Here is a 15,604-nt window from a genome sequence, read left to right as displayed (position 1 = left end):
CTTTTCAGCTGCTCACAGTTCTGGACACAGCTGCGAGTACTTTTGCTGTCTCAAAATAAAAATGTCTCAATAAATATGGCCAAGAGTGACATGCCAGGAAACTCATCAAGGCGTTTTTCCGCAGAGGACGGGCACCTGGGCGGGCGAAACATCAGTGCCTCTTTTAACAGCCACAGTAACAATAAAATCTTAGCCCTTCAGCCACGATTGCCCAAAGAATGGCAATTGCAGTCTTGATTTCTGTGATGAGGCTGTCTTTATTTTGATCGTTCATGCGAAACGAACACTTCCTCTATCATGGTAACTTCACTGTATATACCACCTGCTTTTGAAATTAATTTTATCCTTATCACAGTAACTTGAAACAGTATCAGAATTCTTGCTATGTTTCAAAAGGCAGGATTAAAGACGGCCCTGTTCTCTCTTTATTCTGGGATGCTGACAAGTCTGTGGACGCCACTGTAAAACACAATAAGGTGTACCCTCTACAGATTATTCCAAGCCTTGAACATAGTCGTTGCATCTTTCCTGGCTCTCATGTAGACCCACTTTTGCAGGGCATGCTCACTGCAGAAAAAACTAATTTAATTGGACTTAGTGCCATTTCAAGTTTCAATTTCATTCAAGAGATCACAAACTGTTTTGCATGGAATTAATAACAGTAACTTCAGGCAATTATCTGCTTGCAATGAGCTTTACAAAATCCTGGTAGTTGAGTCAAATCTCTCAGGCTCTGAAATGCTTCAAATTTAAAGCAGAAAAATATCAGTCAACAAAAGAAAAATATCATTATTTCTGCACAGTTCTTATGTTGTCAAATGTAGCTACCCAGAAGAAACTTGAAAGCTACATTGATGTGTACTAATCTGGAGAAAGACATTAACGACATCACATTAGTACAGCGTGTCAAAAATCTTGCCAAAGATTTGCAGATCTTTTTGGAGCCTTTTGGTATCAATTGCAGCATCTACACTAGATTTCCTCAGTACACATTGTATCCAGAAAGTTTTTTAGAAATTTTAGAAATATTTTTATTTAAATATTCTACAAGTTTGAATCAAAGTTATGCTGTATATGAAAGATGACAGACTAACATCATTAGTCACTGCCACCACTGACTGTAGTGTCCTTACAACTTAATAGGTACTTTGAAGGTCATAGTATCTCTGGAGAGGAATGAATATGAGAAATTCAGATATATTTCAGCAGTAAGTTTAGAGATTTGGTGTTCCATGTGATTTGGCTTTTTTTTTGGTGAAGCTTCAAAAGAAGAAAAAAAGTCTAACCACTCAGAGAGATTCCACAATGACAGCCAAAACCAGTGTTTGCTATAAATATATCTTGTCTTTATCTGTACAATTCTCTTTTCTAAAATTAATGTAAAGATTTAGAAAAATCTTTAGTTTTCTGATGCTCTGAGCTGTCAATCAAAACAAAATTTCTGTAAGAGATTCCAACCTCCAAACTGATTAAAAGTCTTGAATGACAAATGAGAGTAATTTGCAATCTCTTTTTTGCTTGCAGCTGTCAGGAAAAATAATCCAAAATGCCAGAGGTTTTTATGTCCAAAAAAGAGACATTGGAGTCCCATAGCTTTATTCATTAATAAAAGGAGAGGTCATGGGGCAATTCCCCATGGGATCTCTCAAATTGCTGGGGGATGTATCCTCCCTTTTATCCTAATTTCTTGTCCCATTTCCTTCTCTCTTTCCCCATTGTCTTAGGTAATTGAGAGGTACAGACTTTCCAAATCGCCTAATACAGACCCTCTTCTAATGTGCATCCCCCCCCCCCCCCCTTCCCTTTTCTTTGTGTCTGTGTTATTTTTCTCTAACTCCAGGAATTTAGCGCGGCCTTGGGTGAGTAACCGTCTGTGTCAGTTAGTGGAATTCCTCTGGAATTTGTGGTTCCTATTATTGCTTCTTTCACCTATCAGTATCTGGCTCTATCTACCAGCAGGCTCACAGTTTGTTTGTAAAAACACCTCCCTCTCATTCCTTTCACAGCTTTTCACTATGTGCAATCAGTGTGTGATTGTCGAGTTACATACTTACACAAACAATAGAGACAGACAAGGAAAACTTGAATTTTACTATGAAAGTGTAAGCAAGTGCTCTGCCTGGAATTTTATACCAAAAAGAAATAGCGATGGCTTCAGCATGATTACAAATTTGCACGCAAAGCCTAAATCTCATAGTTGTAATACAGGGCATAGGTGCCTAACCTTTCTGACGACAGGTGACTCATGTTAAGTGAAGATGAGGGCTGCCTGCCTAAGTAGCTGTTCCGTCCACATTCTCTCCTCAAGTGGATTTTTCACATGCACAGAACAGCACCCTACACAAGGTTGCCTAGCAGGCGTAGATATGGAATATGGCATCTTTACCAAAACAGCCCTTGCTTTTTTTTTTTTTTTTTTTTTTTTTTTTTTTTTTTTTTTTTTTCAAGGTGCAAAAGTGCCTAATTACAAGAGACAGAATTGAGAACGGTGACTGGTGTTTCTCTGGCCTTTGCAGCTAAATATCTAATCACCAGCAAGGTCATCTTGTCCTTGACCTTTCATACTTTCTCATCCTTGGACATTTCATTTTCTAGTGCCCACATCTCTCCTGCCTGAGGGAGACACATCCTGAGCACATCACATGGCTCAAGGTGCCGTTAGTGGGCAGGGCACCAGAACAGGTAGAGAGCGTAACACTGTGTCACTTAGAGAATCTAGCTATCTGATACATTTTCCAGCAACACAATTCTATTGCGCAAAAGTGATTACATGAAGTCTTAAGCAAAAAAGAGAGCTGCATCACCAAAGATGGATGTGCCTATAAAGGAGTACACATAATGCTGAGAGCTTTGTTTGTGAGCTGGACAATGTGCCCTGACTGGCAGCAAGGTTGGAGCCCATCAAATGAGCCAGGAACAGTCACTGACCTTCTACTAACAAAGGGCACCTTGGTGCTAGCTCGTAGGGGTGGGGGTGGCCAGTCACCTAGAGACTCTGCAGAACCCAATGAGCAAGGAGAGGACCTCAGCCAAAATATCACCACTGGACCAAGAGGCAAGTGCAAGGGGCATGAAGGGTGGGCGCACAGACTGTCAGGGTGTAAAAGCCCAGGGATTCCTTAGAAACAGCACATGCTGCTACTGAGTCGCTGCATCATGATCAAAATACTTCAAGGAACCCAGCATTTGGGACACTGCTATGGGAAACATGGGTCAAGATGGCAAAGGAAGCTTGTGACAGTGTGAGTATGGTGCATGTAGGGATTCAAATGGGGCACCCATCAGGTCACTGGAGCCACCGACTGCAAAGGGGTCTCAGTCCCAGCAGTGAAAGTCTCACAGGTTGTGAATGTGATTCCTAGAGTGGAATCTGAATGCTCAGACAGGAAATCCAGAAACTTTAAAAATATAATAATAAAGACTTGGATAAAAGATATTATTACCATTGCTAAGGTTTTACATAAGCCCATATTATAACAAAATAGCAATCCAGTGTGATTGTTTGCTATTATCTACCTAAAGGCCATAATCTAAAGTGCGTGCTTTAAAGAAGTAGAATACGTCTTTTCATCTTTATTTGTCATGTTTGGTTCTGTTTCAGAGTTAGTTGTTTTTATCTCTGAAAGTTTACTATCCTCAAACTCCTTAATGGTCATTTCCATCTTGAGTCTAACAAGCTAGATACAATGCAGGTATTTTTCCTGCTGTCTCTTGAATCTTTGCTCCCTATCCTTTTACAATTTCAGTCTTATATCATGTGTGATAAAAGGTATGCTTTGTTGTAATAAGCAGGATTTGATCTGACTATAGGTTGTATCACGTTTCATTATTTTGGTCCTTTAACTCTCATAGAGAACTTTTTCTTGTTTCTACACTAAAATATTAATGCTTTAATGCATTGAATTGGGTTTGCAAGGGCAAGCTTTGGAGGGGGAAGGGCTACAGGGGTGGTTTCTGTGGAAGGCTGCTGGAAGCTTCCTCCATGTCCAGCACAACCAGTCCCTGGTGGCTCCAATACAGACGGGCCGCTGGGCAAGACTGGGCCAAGCAGAAATGGTGATATCTCTGCTGTGATAACAGATTTAAGATGAAATAAAACAAAGTTATTATGCAGATGTAATTGTGGCCAAAGTAGGGTGAGAACACGTGAGAGGAACAACTCTGCAGACACCAAGGTCAGTGGAGAAAGAGGAGGAGGAGAAGGAGCTGCTCCAGGAACCAGAGCTGAGGTTCTGCTGCAGCCCCTGGTGCAAACCTTGGCGAGGCAGCTGTACCCTGCAGCCCATGGAGATCCATGGGGATGTAGAGATCCACCTGCAGCTGGTGGAGGAGACCCAGGCTGGAGCAGGTGGATGCACAAAGGAGTCTGTGAACCCAAGGAAGGCCCCAGGCTGGAGCAGCCTGTCCTTGGAGGACTGCACCTTGTAAAAGAGTGAACTGGCCACAACCCCCATTCCCTGTTTCCCTGTGCTGCTGGGGTGGGAGGCAGAGCTGGAAGGAAGGAAGGAAGGGTGGCAGGAAGCTGTTTTTAAGGGTTATTTTACTTTCTCACTATCCTGCTCTGACTTTGTCAGTAATAAATTCACTTCATATCTCTAAGTTGAGGCTGTTTTGCCCATGATGGTATTTGGGAGTGATCTCTCACAGTCCTTATCTCAACCCATGAAGCTTTTGTTAAAATTTCTTTCCAGCTGCAGGGGGAAGTTATAGAGGCTTTGGAATCTAGCCACAGTCAAACCACAGCACACATGAAGCTAGTAGCATAGCATCAAAATACTATGAAAAGGAAACATATATAATATTGCTGAGACACTGCAGTTCAGATGATTACTTTAGAACAGGTTTTACATGTTACATAAGCTACTTTAATGGCACATCACAATAACTATGACTGTGTACTGAAAAGCAGTGTGTTTTAAGCCCTCTAAGCCAGACACATTTTACATGCCCATTTTCTCTTCCAGTGGCAGGATCTGGAGAAACAGTTCACTTCTCTTTGGTTATGGCTATTACAACATGAAACATTATGTTGCTCAGAACAGTTAAAATATCAGATGTGACATCAACTAACTGCTCCCTTCTCTTGTGCTGCCTCTGTTAACAAAATTCTATTAGTTTGCATTAGAAAAATAAGTTAATCTGCTGCCAGGCCCTTGAAAGTTATCACAAAACATAATGTGTACATTGGGGCAGCATAGGCTAAAAATGGAGATATTCAGTTGCTCACGCTCACAATGTACTGCACCATTCCCAATATCTACAGTTCTGTACACCAGCTCACAATGTTAATTCCATCCATCACTGGAGTTCTTCAGCAGCTACATGTACTACCTGAAGCATTAGGCATGTAGTTTTGAAAAGTTATGAAGAGTATTTGCAGTTTGGCTTTGGGGTGCAATTATTTTAACATTAATAATTTTCTCCCTTTTTAAAAATTTTAAAGTAGATTTTAACATTTTTCTGTATTACTATTCCACTACAACATCATTATATGACCAGAACTATTTACTGTGGGCTATTTTCAGGGCCAAAAGTTTTTAAGGGGGTCAGATCCAAGCATGTGGAAACCTATTTGCTCATTTTGGAAACAAATGATACAAGCTGCAACATTTTCTTTCTGGCCTGATAAGTGTTATAAATGAGAAGCTTGACTAGGCCAATATTCAAGCAGCAATCAATTTATTAATTAATATGGTAAATTATGAGCAATACAGCGCTGGATACAGCGGGGGAAATTTTCCCTGCAACTGCACGCCGATAGTTGGGGCTTAGTTGGTATTTATAGGGGTACTCATAAGCTTTCTCAGCAGTTTCTATTCCCATTTTTTACATCACAATTCTATACACTATTGTGATTTAGTTTTTCTCAGGTCGTATCTCAGAAAGGAGTATCCCCAGATGGTGGGGTCCAGCTTCCGAAAGAAGAAAGTCTCCCAGCTGGTGAGGTCCAGATTCCAGATGCAGGTTCACCTTTTAATTGCGAGGACTATAAATCTCATAACAGTGATGTCCAGCTTCCCTTGGTCGAAACTATCCATCCTTGAGTTGATGTTCATCTTCGTTTCTCAGGCTGCTTTTCAATATTTTGTTAAGGCATCGAGATAAGCATGTTTCCTTTTTATATATTCTAAAGCTATAGTTTCAAAGATTCTTACTACAAGTAATATTCTAAAATTATAATTCAAAAGGTTATTATTGCAAAACTCTTTTTAGCTAGAAGCAGAAAGTTCCTGTCAAGCAGCAACATCCTTAAAGCTTTAATTCGAATGCTCATAAATCAACTTAAGACTTATAAAGGTTAATTGCAAACAAAGAATAGGTTCAAAGGCCTTCTTCCATGCTTTACTTCCTCAGTTATTTATTAGAATTGTCTTTACATTTGTCCCATGGTCAGTTTCCACACATATCACAATCACAGATACACACGTTGCCTGTATGTACCTGACATGAAACACAGCTTTGTATTTCACATAAGGCCTGACCTGGCATAGTAATGGTAGGACTTCAACATGTAACACTGACTTGAGAAGCTGGGATAGCATAACAATGGACAAAAACTTCCTAAGCAAACATTTGAGGATTTTTAGTTAGTTTAAAAGAGCAGTTGAAGCAAACTCAACTATAATTCAGAATGAAAGGGCTGCTGATCTCAGGATGGATAAGGAATGCTGCAGCCCAGTATTACAGCCTCTGCATTGGAAGAACTGATAGGCTTTTCCCATTATCCAAAAGGGCATTACTTAGCAGTCATATGCTGCAAACCTGCTCTTCCCTGGACTTTCTTGTTCCTATCGGTCATGATGTTTGCCAACACTCTTATAAGGCAGCAGTCAGCAGCATATGAACTGCGAACAAAATAGACCTGGGGAAAAAACCTCATCATTTTTACAGCTCCGTGGCTTCTCTGTGCTCCTGATACTGGCCTCAAAATTTAGTTACTAATGTAATAAATGCAAGTTATGTTCTCACACTGGAGCAGCCTCATGTTGAGGAGAAACTTCTTATGTTTTAGCTCTCTACCGCACTCAACGTAAAGAAGCTGTTACGTTGAGGTGAAGCTTCTCATGTCTCAGTTTAGGGCCACTGCTCCTCGTCCTGTCGCTGGGTACCACTGAATAAAGTCGGGCACCATCCTCGTAAAATACCACCTGCCTTAAGAACCTCCTAAAATTCCCTAGTCGAGGGCCGTGACAACGTCTCCAGCACACTTCTCACACCCCGGGACCGGTGCATGTAGCTGTACAGCTACGAGTGCCCTATTGCTACGATCACCGCTGCTGGACGGGGCGTCTCCCCGGGCGGCTCCGCTAGCGCCATAACGGCCGGGTCGGCCCGATCCCGCCCGCCCTACGATCCCCGCGGAGGCAGCTCACTGGAGTACCCTCCCAGCCCGTAGGTTCGCTCCCAGGTGTGTCCGCCGCTGAGGGCAGGGATCCAGCAGGGGAAACGAAAGAGTTTTCCCCCGCCTCAGGGAAGGGAAGCCACCACCCGCTGTCCAACCGCCAGGCGACCCCTGTAAGCCGCAGGGCGCGCCAACTCCGCTGCGCCGCCACGGGATTGGCCCGCGCAGCCCGCCCACAGCCGCAGCGCGCCAAACCTGCCCGGGCGTGCCATCCCTGCCTCCCCCCGCCCCCGCCTCGGCAAGCCAATCAGAGCCTCCGACGGGACCGTGAGCCCGGTTTCTGCCCAATAGAATGGCAGCAGCCGCAGGGCCTCGCCCTCAGGCCCCGCCCCTAGAGGCGCGGCCGCCGACTTTCCCGCCCAGCGGTTGGCCGGCGGGAACAGACTCCCCGTGACACTCGCGCCGGGCCGGGTGATTGGCTGCGCTCGGGCGCGAAACGTAACGCGGGAAAACCTGGGGCTCGGCCCGGGCTGTGAGCGCGGAGGTATCGCGGCGGCGGCGGCGGCTCCTCCTCGGGCATCGCCGGGACGGGGGCTGCCAGCGGGGCCGGCGTCGCTTCGGAAAGGTGCGGGGACGCTGTGACTGCTTCGCTTCGGCCGCTGCCATGGCCGGGAGCCGCCGCTGACTTGGCGGATCCGCTCGGGGGTGGCGGTGGAGGCGGAGGGGTGCGGAGGGCAAGCCACCGACACCATAGGGAGCCGCCGTCCTCTGTGATGAGCGGCTGAGGCGAGCCCGGGCTCGACAGGTGGCGACGGTCGCGGGACCTCCGTGGAGCTGCACGGCTCATTCCGGGACACGGGCGCGGACTGCGGGGCCGTGCCGTCGCGGAGCGCCGTCCTTTCTCTCTCTTTCTGCGCTCCCTTCGCCGCTCCCCGCGAGGGTTCGGCGATGGCGGAGCGGCTCCCGCCGGGCCCCCCTCCGGTGATTTTTTGCCAGGACTCTCCGAAGCGCGTCCTGGTCTCCGTTATCAAAACCACCCCGATCAAGCCCTCCTCGGGGGGGAGCGGGAGCGAGGAGCCGATGCCCGTCCCGCCCGTCCCCACCAGCCCCGGCTTCAGCGACTTCATGGTCTACCCCTGGCGCTGGGGCGAGAACGCGCACAACGTGACGCTCAGCCCCGGCGGCGGAGACAGCGCCGCCGGCCCGTCAGCCCTCCCGCCGCCCCGCGGGGGAGCGGGCAGAGTCCCCGGCGGGGACGAGGAGAAGGCGGGGAGCCCAGGGAGCGGCGGGCGGCACCTGCACCTGAAGGTGAGGGCGCGGCGGGCGGGGGCGGGCGGGCCGCGCGCTTACAGGGTGACTCCGCGGCGCGCGCCCCTCCCGCGCTTCCGCCCGGGCATTTAAAGTGAAGTCACTTCCGGCAACGGCGCGCGCGCCGCGGGGAAGAGCGGGGGACGGAGTGGATGCTCGTAAAAAATAAAAAAATAAACCACCCTCGCCATCGAAAAAGCTCTTATCCTCTCTCTCCTCGCATCTGGAGCGCTTTGTCCCGTTCTGGGCTCCTCAGTGCAAGAGAGACATGGAGCTTCTGGCGTGGGTCCAGTGTAGGACAACAAAGATTATTCAGGGACCTGAGCAGTTACTTTATGAGGAAAGGCTGAGGGAGCTGGACCTGTTCAGCCTCAAGAAGAGACGACTGAGCTGACTTTATTAATGGATATGAGTATCTTACAAGAGTGCCAAGAAGATGGAGCTAGGATCTGCTTGTGACAAGCTGTAGGAAAAAAAGGCAGTAGGCAAAAACTGCTACACAGGAAGTTCCACCTCAATATGAGGAGGAATTTCTTTATGTGTTGGTGACCAAGCATTGGCACAGGTTGCCCAGAGAGGTTTTGGAGTCTCTGTCCCTGGAGATACTTGAGAACTGCCTAGACACAATCCTGTGCCATGTGCTCCAGAGTGAGCAGGGAGGTTGGAGCAGATGGAGCACTGTGGTCCCTTTCAACCTGACCTATTTCGTGATCCTGTTGTCAGTTTCTCCCCGAGCCTGTCATCTTCCCTCCTGCCCCGGGTCTTTAGGAATGGGCTGGGCACAGTCTGGTGTGGCTCTGTGCTGTCACAGCACCATCCTTGGTCATGCCATCGCTCCAGGGGATGCTGTGCCAGTTGGCCAAACTGCACGGGAGAGTAAGTGCCTCGGTTTAGTTTCCTCTTTATTTACACCCAGGATGGAATAAGACGTGGCCGTCCCAGAGCAGACACCGTCCGAGACCTGATCAGTGAAGGAGAGCACTCTTCCAGCAGGATACGCTGCAATATTTGCAACAGGGTCTTTCCACGAGAGAAGTCACTGCAAGCCCATAAACGAACTCACACTGGTGAGTAAAAGGAAGGTGTGAATAACCTGGGGAGAGCCACTTAGGAAGCATGAATGAAGGAATTAAATCCCCTCAAACAAACAGAAAGGAACCCCAAAGAACTTGACCTGTTATGATAATATTGTAAATCCTAAATTAACCATACTTTGCTCCCAGTGCTTGTAAGTCAATCAAAGTCTTTGTAGCCATATTTGTCACGGGGAAGTGTAGCAGCAATTTGGACTGTAATAGTGTAGTCAAATATGTAAACATTTTATCTGTCGATGTCACAGATGCACTTTGAAGAAGAAAGAGAACTAGTCTTGGGCTTGGTCCTCTGCACTTGAGCTTGGTAGCACTTTGTATTCTGATTGCCTCTTCTTTGTGATTTGTTTTCTCCTTGCTGATGTATTTTTCACATCACAACTGAAGTTCTGCTCTAAGAGGTTACAGTAACTTAAAAAGTGGCTGGCAACTTCAGGATTGTCACATCCTAGGAAGTGTGCTTAAATATTGAGAGAAGAGTCCACATGCTTAAAATCGCTACTCAGTTGTTTTTCCCACCACCTAGAATTAATTTTCTGGGGTGGAGGAAGTCATGCTAATTTACTGAACTGTATTTAGAAGGTGATTTGCAGTTAAGTTAGAATGTATGATGAACTTGCTCAATACTCAGCTGAGCTTAAACTCAAGATGCTGTTTGGGTTTTTTTTTAAACCAAGCAAACATATTTTGTTTCTTCAACAGAACACTGTGTTTGCCATAAAATATGAACAAATGTAGCTCACAATAGAGACACAAACACCAGCACTCCCACAAACCAACCAAACAAAATCCCAAAAAAGCCTTGGCTCTCACCATCTCCTTTGGCCTCAGGTCACTATGACTAATCTAGATAATGATACTAAACAGCAGCATTCCTCATTTTTTGGTCAAAATATGTTATTTCACTTGGTCCTACAATGTGTTGAACTTGTAAGAACTATTTAACTGAGTAGAGCTTTCCCTGTAATTTCTCTGAATTAGTGAGCCAGACTCACCCTCATTTTGTTGCCTTCCTGAGGGCAATGGCATGGCATACCTTTGTGTAGTGTGTGCAGTCAGATCCACTTGAGGAAGGAGACACCTCCTTTGTTCTTCTGGTTGCAGTGTGCATGGAGAACCCTTCCTTGATGACTGATTTAAGAAAACTTAAATCTGGAATAAGTTTCTCATGCAGCCTCCATCATTATAACTTTTTTTTAAACATTAGATATTTCTCCTAATGAGATATTTCTATAATCTTGTACTAATGTTGACCTCAGATATTTTACCCTAGTTCAGGCTATGGTAAGGATAAAATTTTTCTGGTTACAACCTGAATTACATTAGTTGTCCAATTACTTGCCCATATTTCTTGCTCTACATCTGCAGAGTTTCACAAGACTTATGGAGTGCTATCTAAGAGTCTTAAATCAGAAAATATGACAAGGAAAAGTACAATTTTTTTTCTCTTTGGAAATAAGTATATTGTTCAGTAGCATAGAGCATGCACTTCTAAGTACTCCAGGATTTTTTAAGTAGATGCAAGTTTCTCAGTGGGTAAAAGGAGAGCTTGCTTGTGCCAGGTTGAAGCCAGGGACTGCCACTGGGTACTATGGTGCTTCTAGTCATCTTTAACAAATCTCTTCTGTTACTACTTTTAGGTGAAAGGCCTTATTTATGTGACTACCCAGATTGTGGGAAAGCCTTTGTACAGAGTGGGCAGCTCAAAACTCACCAGCGTCTCCACACAGGAGAGAAGCCTTTTGTCTGCTCAGAGAATGGTAAGTCATCAGAGAATGATTTGCAGCTTTCTGAGGTCAGACTAATATTGGAAATGTATGCATGTTCACACGGCAAAAGCTTTGGAGTTAAAATTTGGTGGAACTTTTAGGGAAGGGAAGAGCCTTTCAGAATCTGCCTAATTCTGCAAGTATGTATCTAAGAATTGCATACATTCTTTGTCAGTAGATACTAATGTATAAAATAATGGGGCACATTATGAACCTAGAGCCTTTGGTTTTCAACAAAACCTAGGGTTTTGGGAATAGGGAAGGGTGGATTCACTGGCATTTCTGTTCCACAGATGCTACACTTTCTTTGGTTGGCTGCTTTCTGTAACACATTCTTCATTGTCACTCTGTGGTTTTTTAAGGCTGTTTAAGCAGGTTCACACATGCAAACCGTCATTGTCCCAAACATCCCTATGCCCGACTGAAGAGGGAAGAGCTCACGGACAGGCTGAGTAAGAAGGAGATGGCTGACAATAAAGCTGTGGCCGAGTGGCTAGCAAAGTAAGTTTCCTCATGGTGTCATCTTTCTCAAAATACTTAAAGAGTGGTTTGACACAGCATTTACTCTTTGGGATAGTTACACCCCAAGAAAGCAAAACTATGTTCTTCCAGTACACATCAGCACAGTCTTGCCTCTCCTTGAAGAATTATGAACTCCTGGTCAAGACAAAGTTCCTTATGAGACTTTTTTCTTACTGGTTTGTTTTGTTTTTGCTCTCTGCTTAAATACTTTTTTTGCTTGATCAACACCTGCTAATACTTTAATACCTAGTGCTACAGTTTCGCTGAATGTGCATTTGTGTGAGGGGTACAGTATGCCTAGGAAGAAATGCCTGCTGAGAACACCACGGAGACAAGAAGTCTGTCACAGATGTTCACTTGGGCATTTTACACTTAAAATACTGAATAAAGAAGGTGTCTGACAGCTTAAATACTACCATATAAGGGCTGAAAGGTAAAGCCAAGTGCAATGCCCAGCTGGATGCAAGCTAGTTCTTGGGAGGTTTTTGCCCATTTTGAATTGTTGGTGTGCGAGTCAACTGTGTGTATTTTACAAGTATTCCTCACGTTTGATGTTATAGGTACTGGGAGACGAGAGAGCAGCGTGCTCCTGCTTTGAAGACCAAAGCAATCCAGAAAACAGATCAGGAACAGCAGGACCCAATGGAGTATCTTCAGTCTGATGAAGAGGATGATGAAGAGAAAAACAGCGCTCATTCAGCTGCTTGCCACCGTCGCCTCCAGGAGCAGCGTGAGCGCATGCATGGCGCGCTGGCGCTCATTGAGCTGGCAAACTTAGCAGTGGCACCCCTGCGACAGTAAATAGAAGGAGTAGTCTCTGCCCATAAAAAAATGTACTTTCTGGTGTTACTTAACCAGTTAGATCCCAAGCATAAGCTAAGCACCTTATTTGCTTATAATAGGCTGCTATTCTGTAGAATTTATGAAGAATGTTGTTGCCCCATAACATGGGGTGAGAGAATTGCACTTTTGGTAGGGTAGAAGACAGATGTAAAATTTCTAAGTATTTTGTAAATATGGGACTGCATAAGGCAGGGTTGACAAATTTATGTGTCATGGCAAGCTAGATTTTGCAAGGTTAACTCATTTATCTGAAGCAGATTTCACAGGAAACACTTCCTGAACAAAGTGTCCGCGATTAGCAGGATGGTACATGTGGCCAAAGAGGGCTGACAAAAAAGTATTTATCTGACTATCTAGCAAAGTGATGAGTCTGGGGATATTGTTAAACAGCAATGAAACCATGTTTTTCATATCAGTATATCTTTACCTAGCATCTCCAAGGCAAAGGGCAGAGGTTAGTTATCTCAACTTGTACAGGGAAAGAAAATGCTTCATGCAGGGAATATCTTCACTGTGACTGCTCAAGGTATGAGGCTTGACTTTGCTGCTTCACATTTTTTTGATTTGATTTCAACAGAATCTTTTGGTAGCACTTGTTATTCCTAACATGTGTAGTTGGGAAGTTTTGCACATTGTTTTATGTGAAAATGATTAGTCTTGCAAAGTCTAGAAAAAGGTAAAGAACTGGTAATATTTTTTCAGGTTTTTGGGCCCTGTAGTGATTTGGCACTTGATTTTGTTAATAAAGGGGTTATTTACAGGGTGGTATGAATTTGTAGTAAACTATTCTAGGTCTTCTATTAGCAAACACTAAGTTTTAAAGTATTGCTTTTATAATGATTAGCAAATAGAAGCCTCCATACTTATTGTGCATAAAGCCACCTTACTGCTTTACTCCAGCATAACATGCTGATTTTTTGTTCACTAACCATAGCACAGCTATAAAATAAACACTGCGGAAAAGTATTCACTATACAATTAGAAAATAGGCTTCCAAAGGTAGTTACAAGTGTGTTAACAGTGTGATTTCATATATTTCCCAAATAAATGAAGTTGCAGAATGCTGCCTTAGTACTCAGATGCTGATATAAAATGTTTAACAGGGTATCTTGTCACTTTGTGAATGTTGTGTACTTTCAGTAGCATTGTCTCTTGGTGATCTTTTTTTTGCTTTGAAGGCAGCCAGAGATTCCTAATATGCTAACAAAACTTTGTTTCAGATTGGAATTTTTGTGTGTTGTTTTGTTGTTGGTTGTTGTTGTTAAGCTACTGCTTAAGGGGATATTAATAATGTGTATTTACTGACCTGCTTGCTTTAACTTCTTCCTCTTGTTAGAAGTCAAGAAATTCAGATGAGAAGGGAAAGCCTCTTTCCCTCTCACTTGAACTGAAAAGGAAGAAAACATTTTGTCAATCACTTGATGTAGGCTGACCAGATGGCATACAGCTGTTCCAGAAAAGTAGAGGGGTTTTACATCAGAAACTGCAGCTGTTGAAGTATGTTCTCTGATAACCTTTTGTGGTTGAAAATCTCATTAACCCAAGTTGTTTAAATCCTGTGTTGATGCACTTAACTAAAAAGTAATTGAGTAATTTAAAAGAAGAAAATGTCTTTCATTGATTGTAAATAATTTTGCACCAGTGATACGGTTTAACTTCTGCTTCAGCTTCTGAAAAAAATAGTAGACACTAGTCATACAAGGCTTCTTTGCCTACATAAAACTGGTAATTCATTAATGTACGTAGGTTTTGGGTTTCTAAAAGATATTAAGTGCTTCTGACTGTTCATCTGGCTGCATGTGAATAGTCTGATCCCAAAATGAGCCCTGAACGTACATCTGTTGTAATTCTGAATCATAACTCAGAATTCCTCCTGAGTGAGTAGTATTTCACAGGGCAGAAGACTGTAATTACCAGCCACTTGCAGACTGGACTATTACTTCATCAGGATTGGTTGTGGGTTTTTTGGTGGGTGTTTTTTGTTGTTGGGTTTGAGGTTTTTAAATTCCTCTTTTCAGTCAGCCAGAATATTTCCTCAGGTCTTTGAAGTATGACAAGTACACTGGGTTGTACTTTGCCATAGACAAATTCAGACAGCTGAAGCAGTTTTGGATCATGACAAGATGAAGATGGGATGTGGAAGACTGCTTTTTGTTTTATTAAGTGATTACATACAAGAAATTGTTTGGTGCTTTGAAAGATTTAAGTTGTAGTCTGGCATGAGTTAAAAGCAGAAGAGTTGATGTGCTGTCATTCTAATAGATGCTTTGAATAAAAACTTGATTTAATTTTCAGGTTTAATGTGTGCTGTTTGCTAATTACTAAATACTCGGCCTCTTCCTTGTTTCTGACAGCCCGACTTGTTGCAGAGAAGGTTTAAGGTGTTTATTTTCCCTGTCCCTTGAAATTTGACACAAGTTAAACCACCCGAGGCAAACAGGTTTTTTTACAGGAACTTGTGAGAATCCGTCCCTCCGTGCGAAGCCCAGGCCGAGCTCTGGGGGCGCCAAGGGCTGGCCGCTGCAGTGTCCCTGCCGTCTGTCCCCGCGGGGCTCGCGCCTCTCCCTTCCGCGGGCGGGCCCCAGAGTCCCCGCTTTGCCACCGGCCTGCTTTGACAGCACGGCCGGGCGCTCTGGGGACCGGCAGCTGCGGAGGCGGCACGCCGGACGCCCCGCGCGGTGCCGGCCCCGCCGCCGAGCCCGCAGGCCGCTCTGGCGGGGCGCCCCGGC

At 44.5% G+C, this 15,604-nt stretch overlaps 1 protein-coding gene across 1 annotated transcript; it reads left to right on the top strand.

Annotated features, from left to right (window-relative positions):
* The first annotated feature begins 8,152 nt into the window (after nucleotides 1-8,152).
* On the top strand, nucleotides 8,153-15,146 carry ZNF367 (zinc finger protein 367). Its single transcript, XM_041399472.1, has 5 exons — nucleotides 8,153-8,650; nucleotides 9,567-9,717; nucleotides 11,382-11,501; nucleotides 11,873-12,011; nucleotides 12,593-15,146. Exons 1-5 carry the CDS (start codon nucleotides 8,291-8,293, stop codon nucleotides 12,831-12,833), a joined length of 1,011 nt encoding a protein of 336 aa, XP_041255406.1. The 5' UTR covers nucleotides 8,153-8,290; the 3' UTR covers nucleotides 12,834-15,146.
* Nucleotides 15,147-15,604: the final 458 nt, after the last annotated feature.

Source organism: Onychostruthus taczanowskii, unplaced genomic scaffold (genome assembly GCF_017590055.1).
Source record: "Onychostruthus taczanowskii isolate IOZ18803 unplaced genomic scaffold, ASM1759005v1 scaffold160, whole genome shotgun sequence".
NCBI classification, from domain to species: Eukaryota; Metazoa; Chordata; class Aves; order Passeriformes; family Passeridae; genus Onychostruthus; species Onychostruthus taczanowskii.
This window is presented reverse-complemented; position numbering and strand designations above follow the sequence as displayed.

What these genes read in the sequence shown, in the direction of transcription:
- ZNF367 (XM_041399472.1), top strand. Translation starts at nt 8,291, where the DNA reads ATGGCGGAGCGGCTCCCGCCGGGCCCCCCTCCGGTGATTTTTTGCCAG. An exon ending in TTTTGTCTGCTCAGAGAATG is followed by an intron (nt 11,502 to 11,872) that starts GTAAGTCATCAG and finishes TGGTTTTTTAAG; the next exon opens with GCTGTTTAAGCAGGTTCACA. An exon ending in GTGGCCGAGTGGCTAGCAAA is followed by an intron (nt 12,012 to 12,592) that starts GTAAGTTTCCTC and finishes TTGATGTTATAG; the next exon opens with GTACTGGGAGACGAGAGAGC.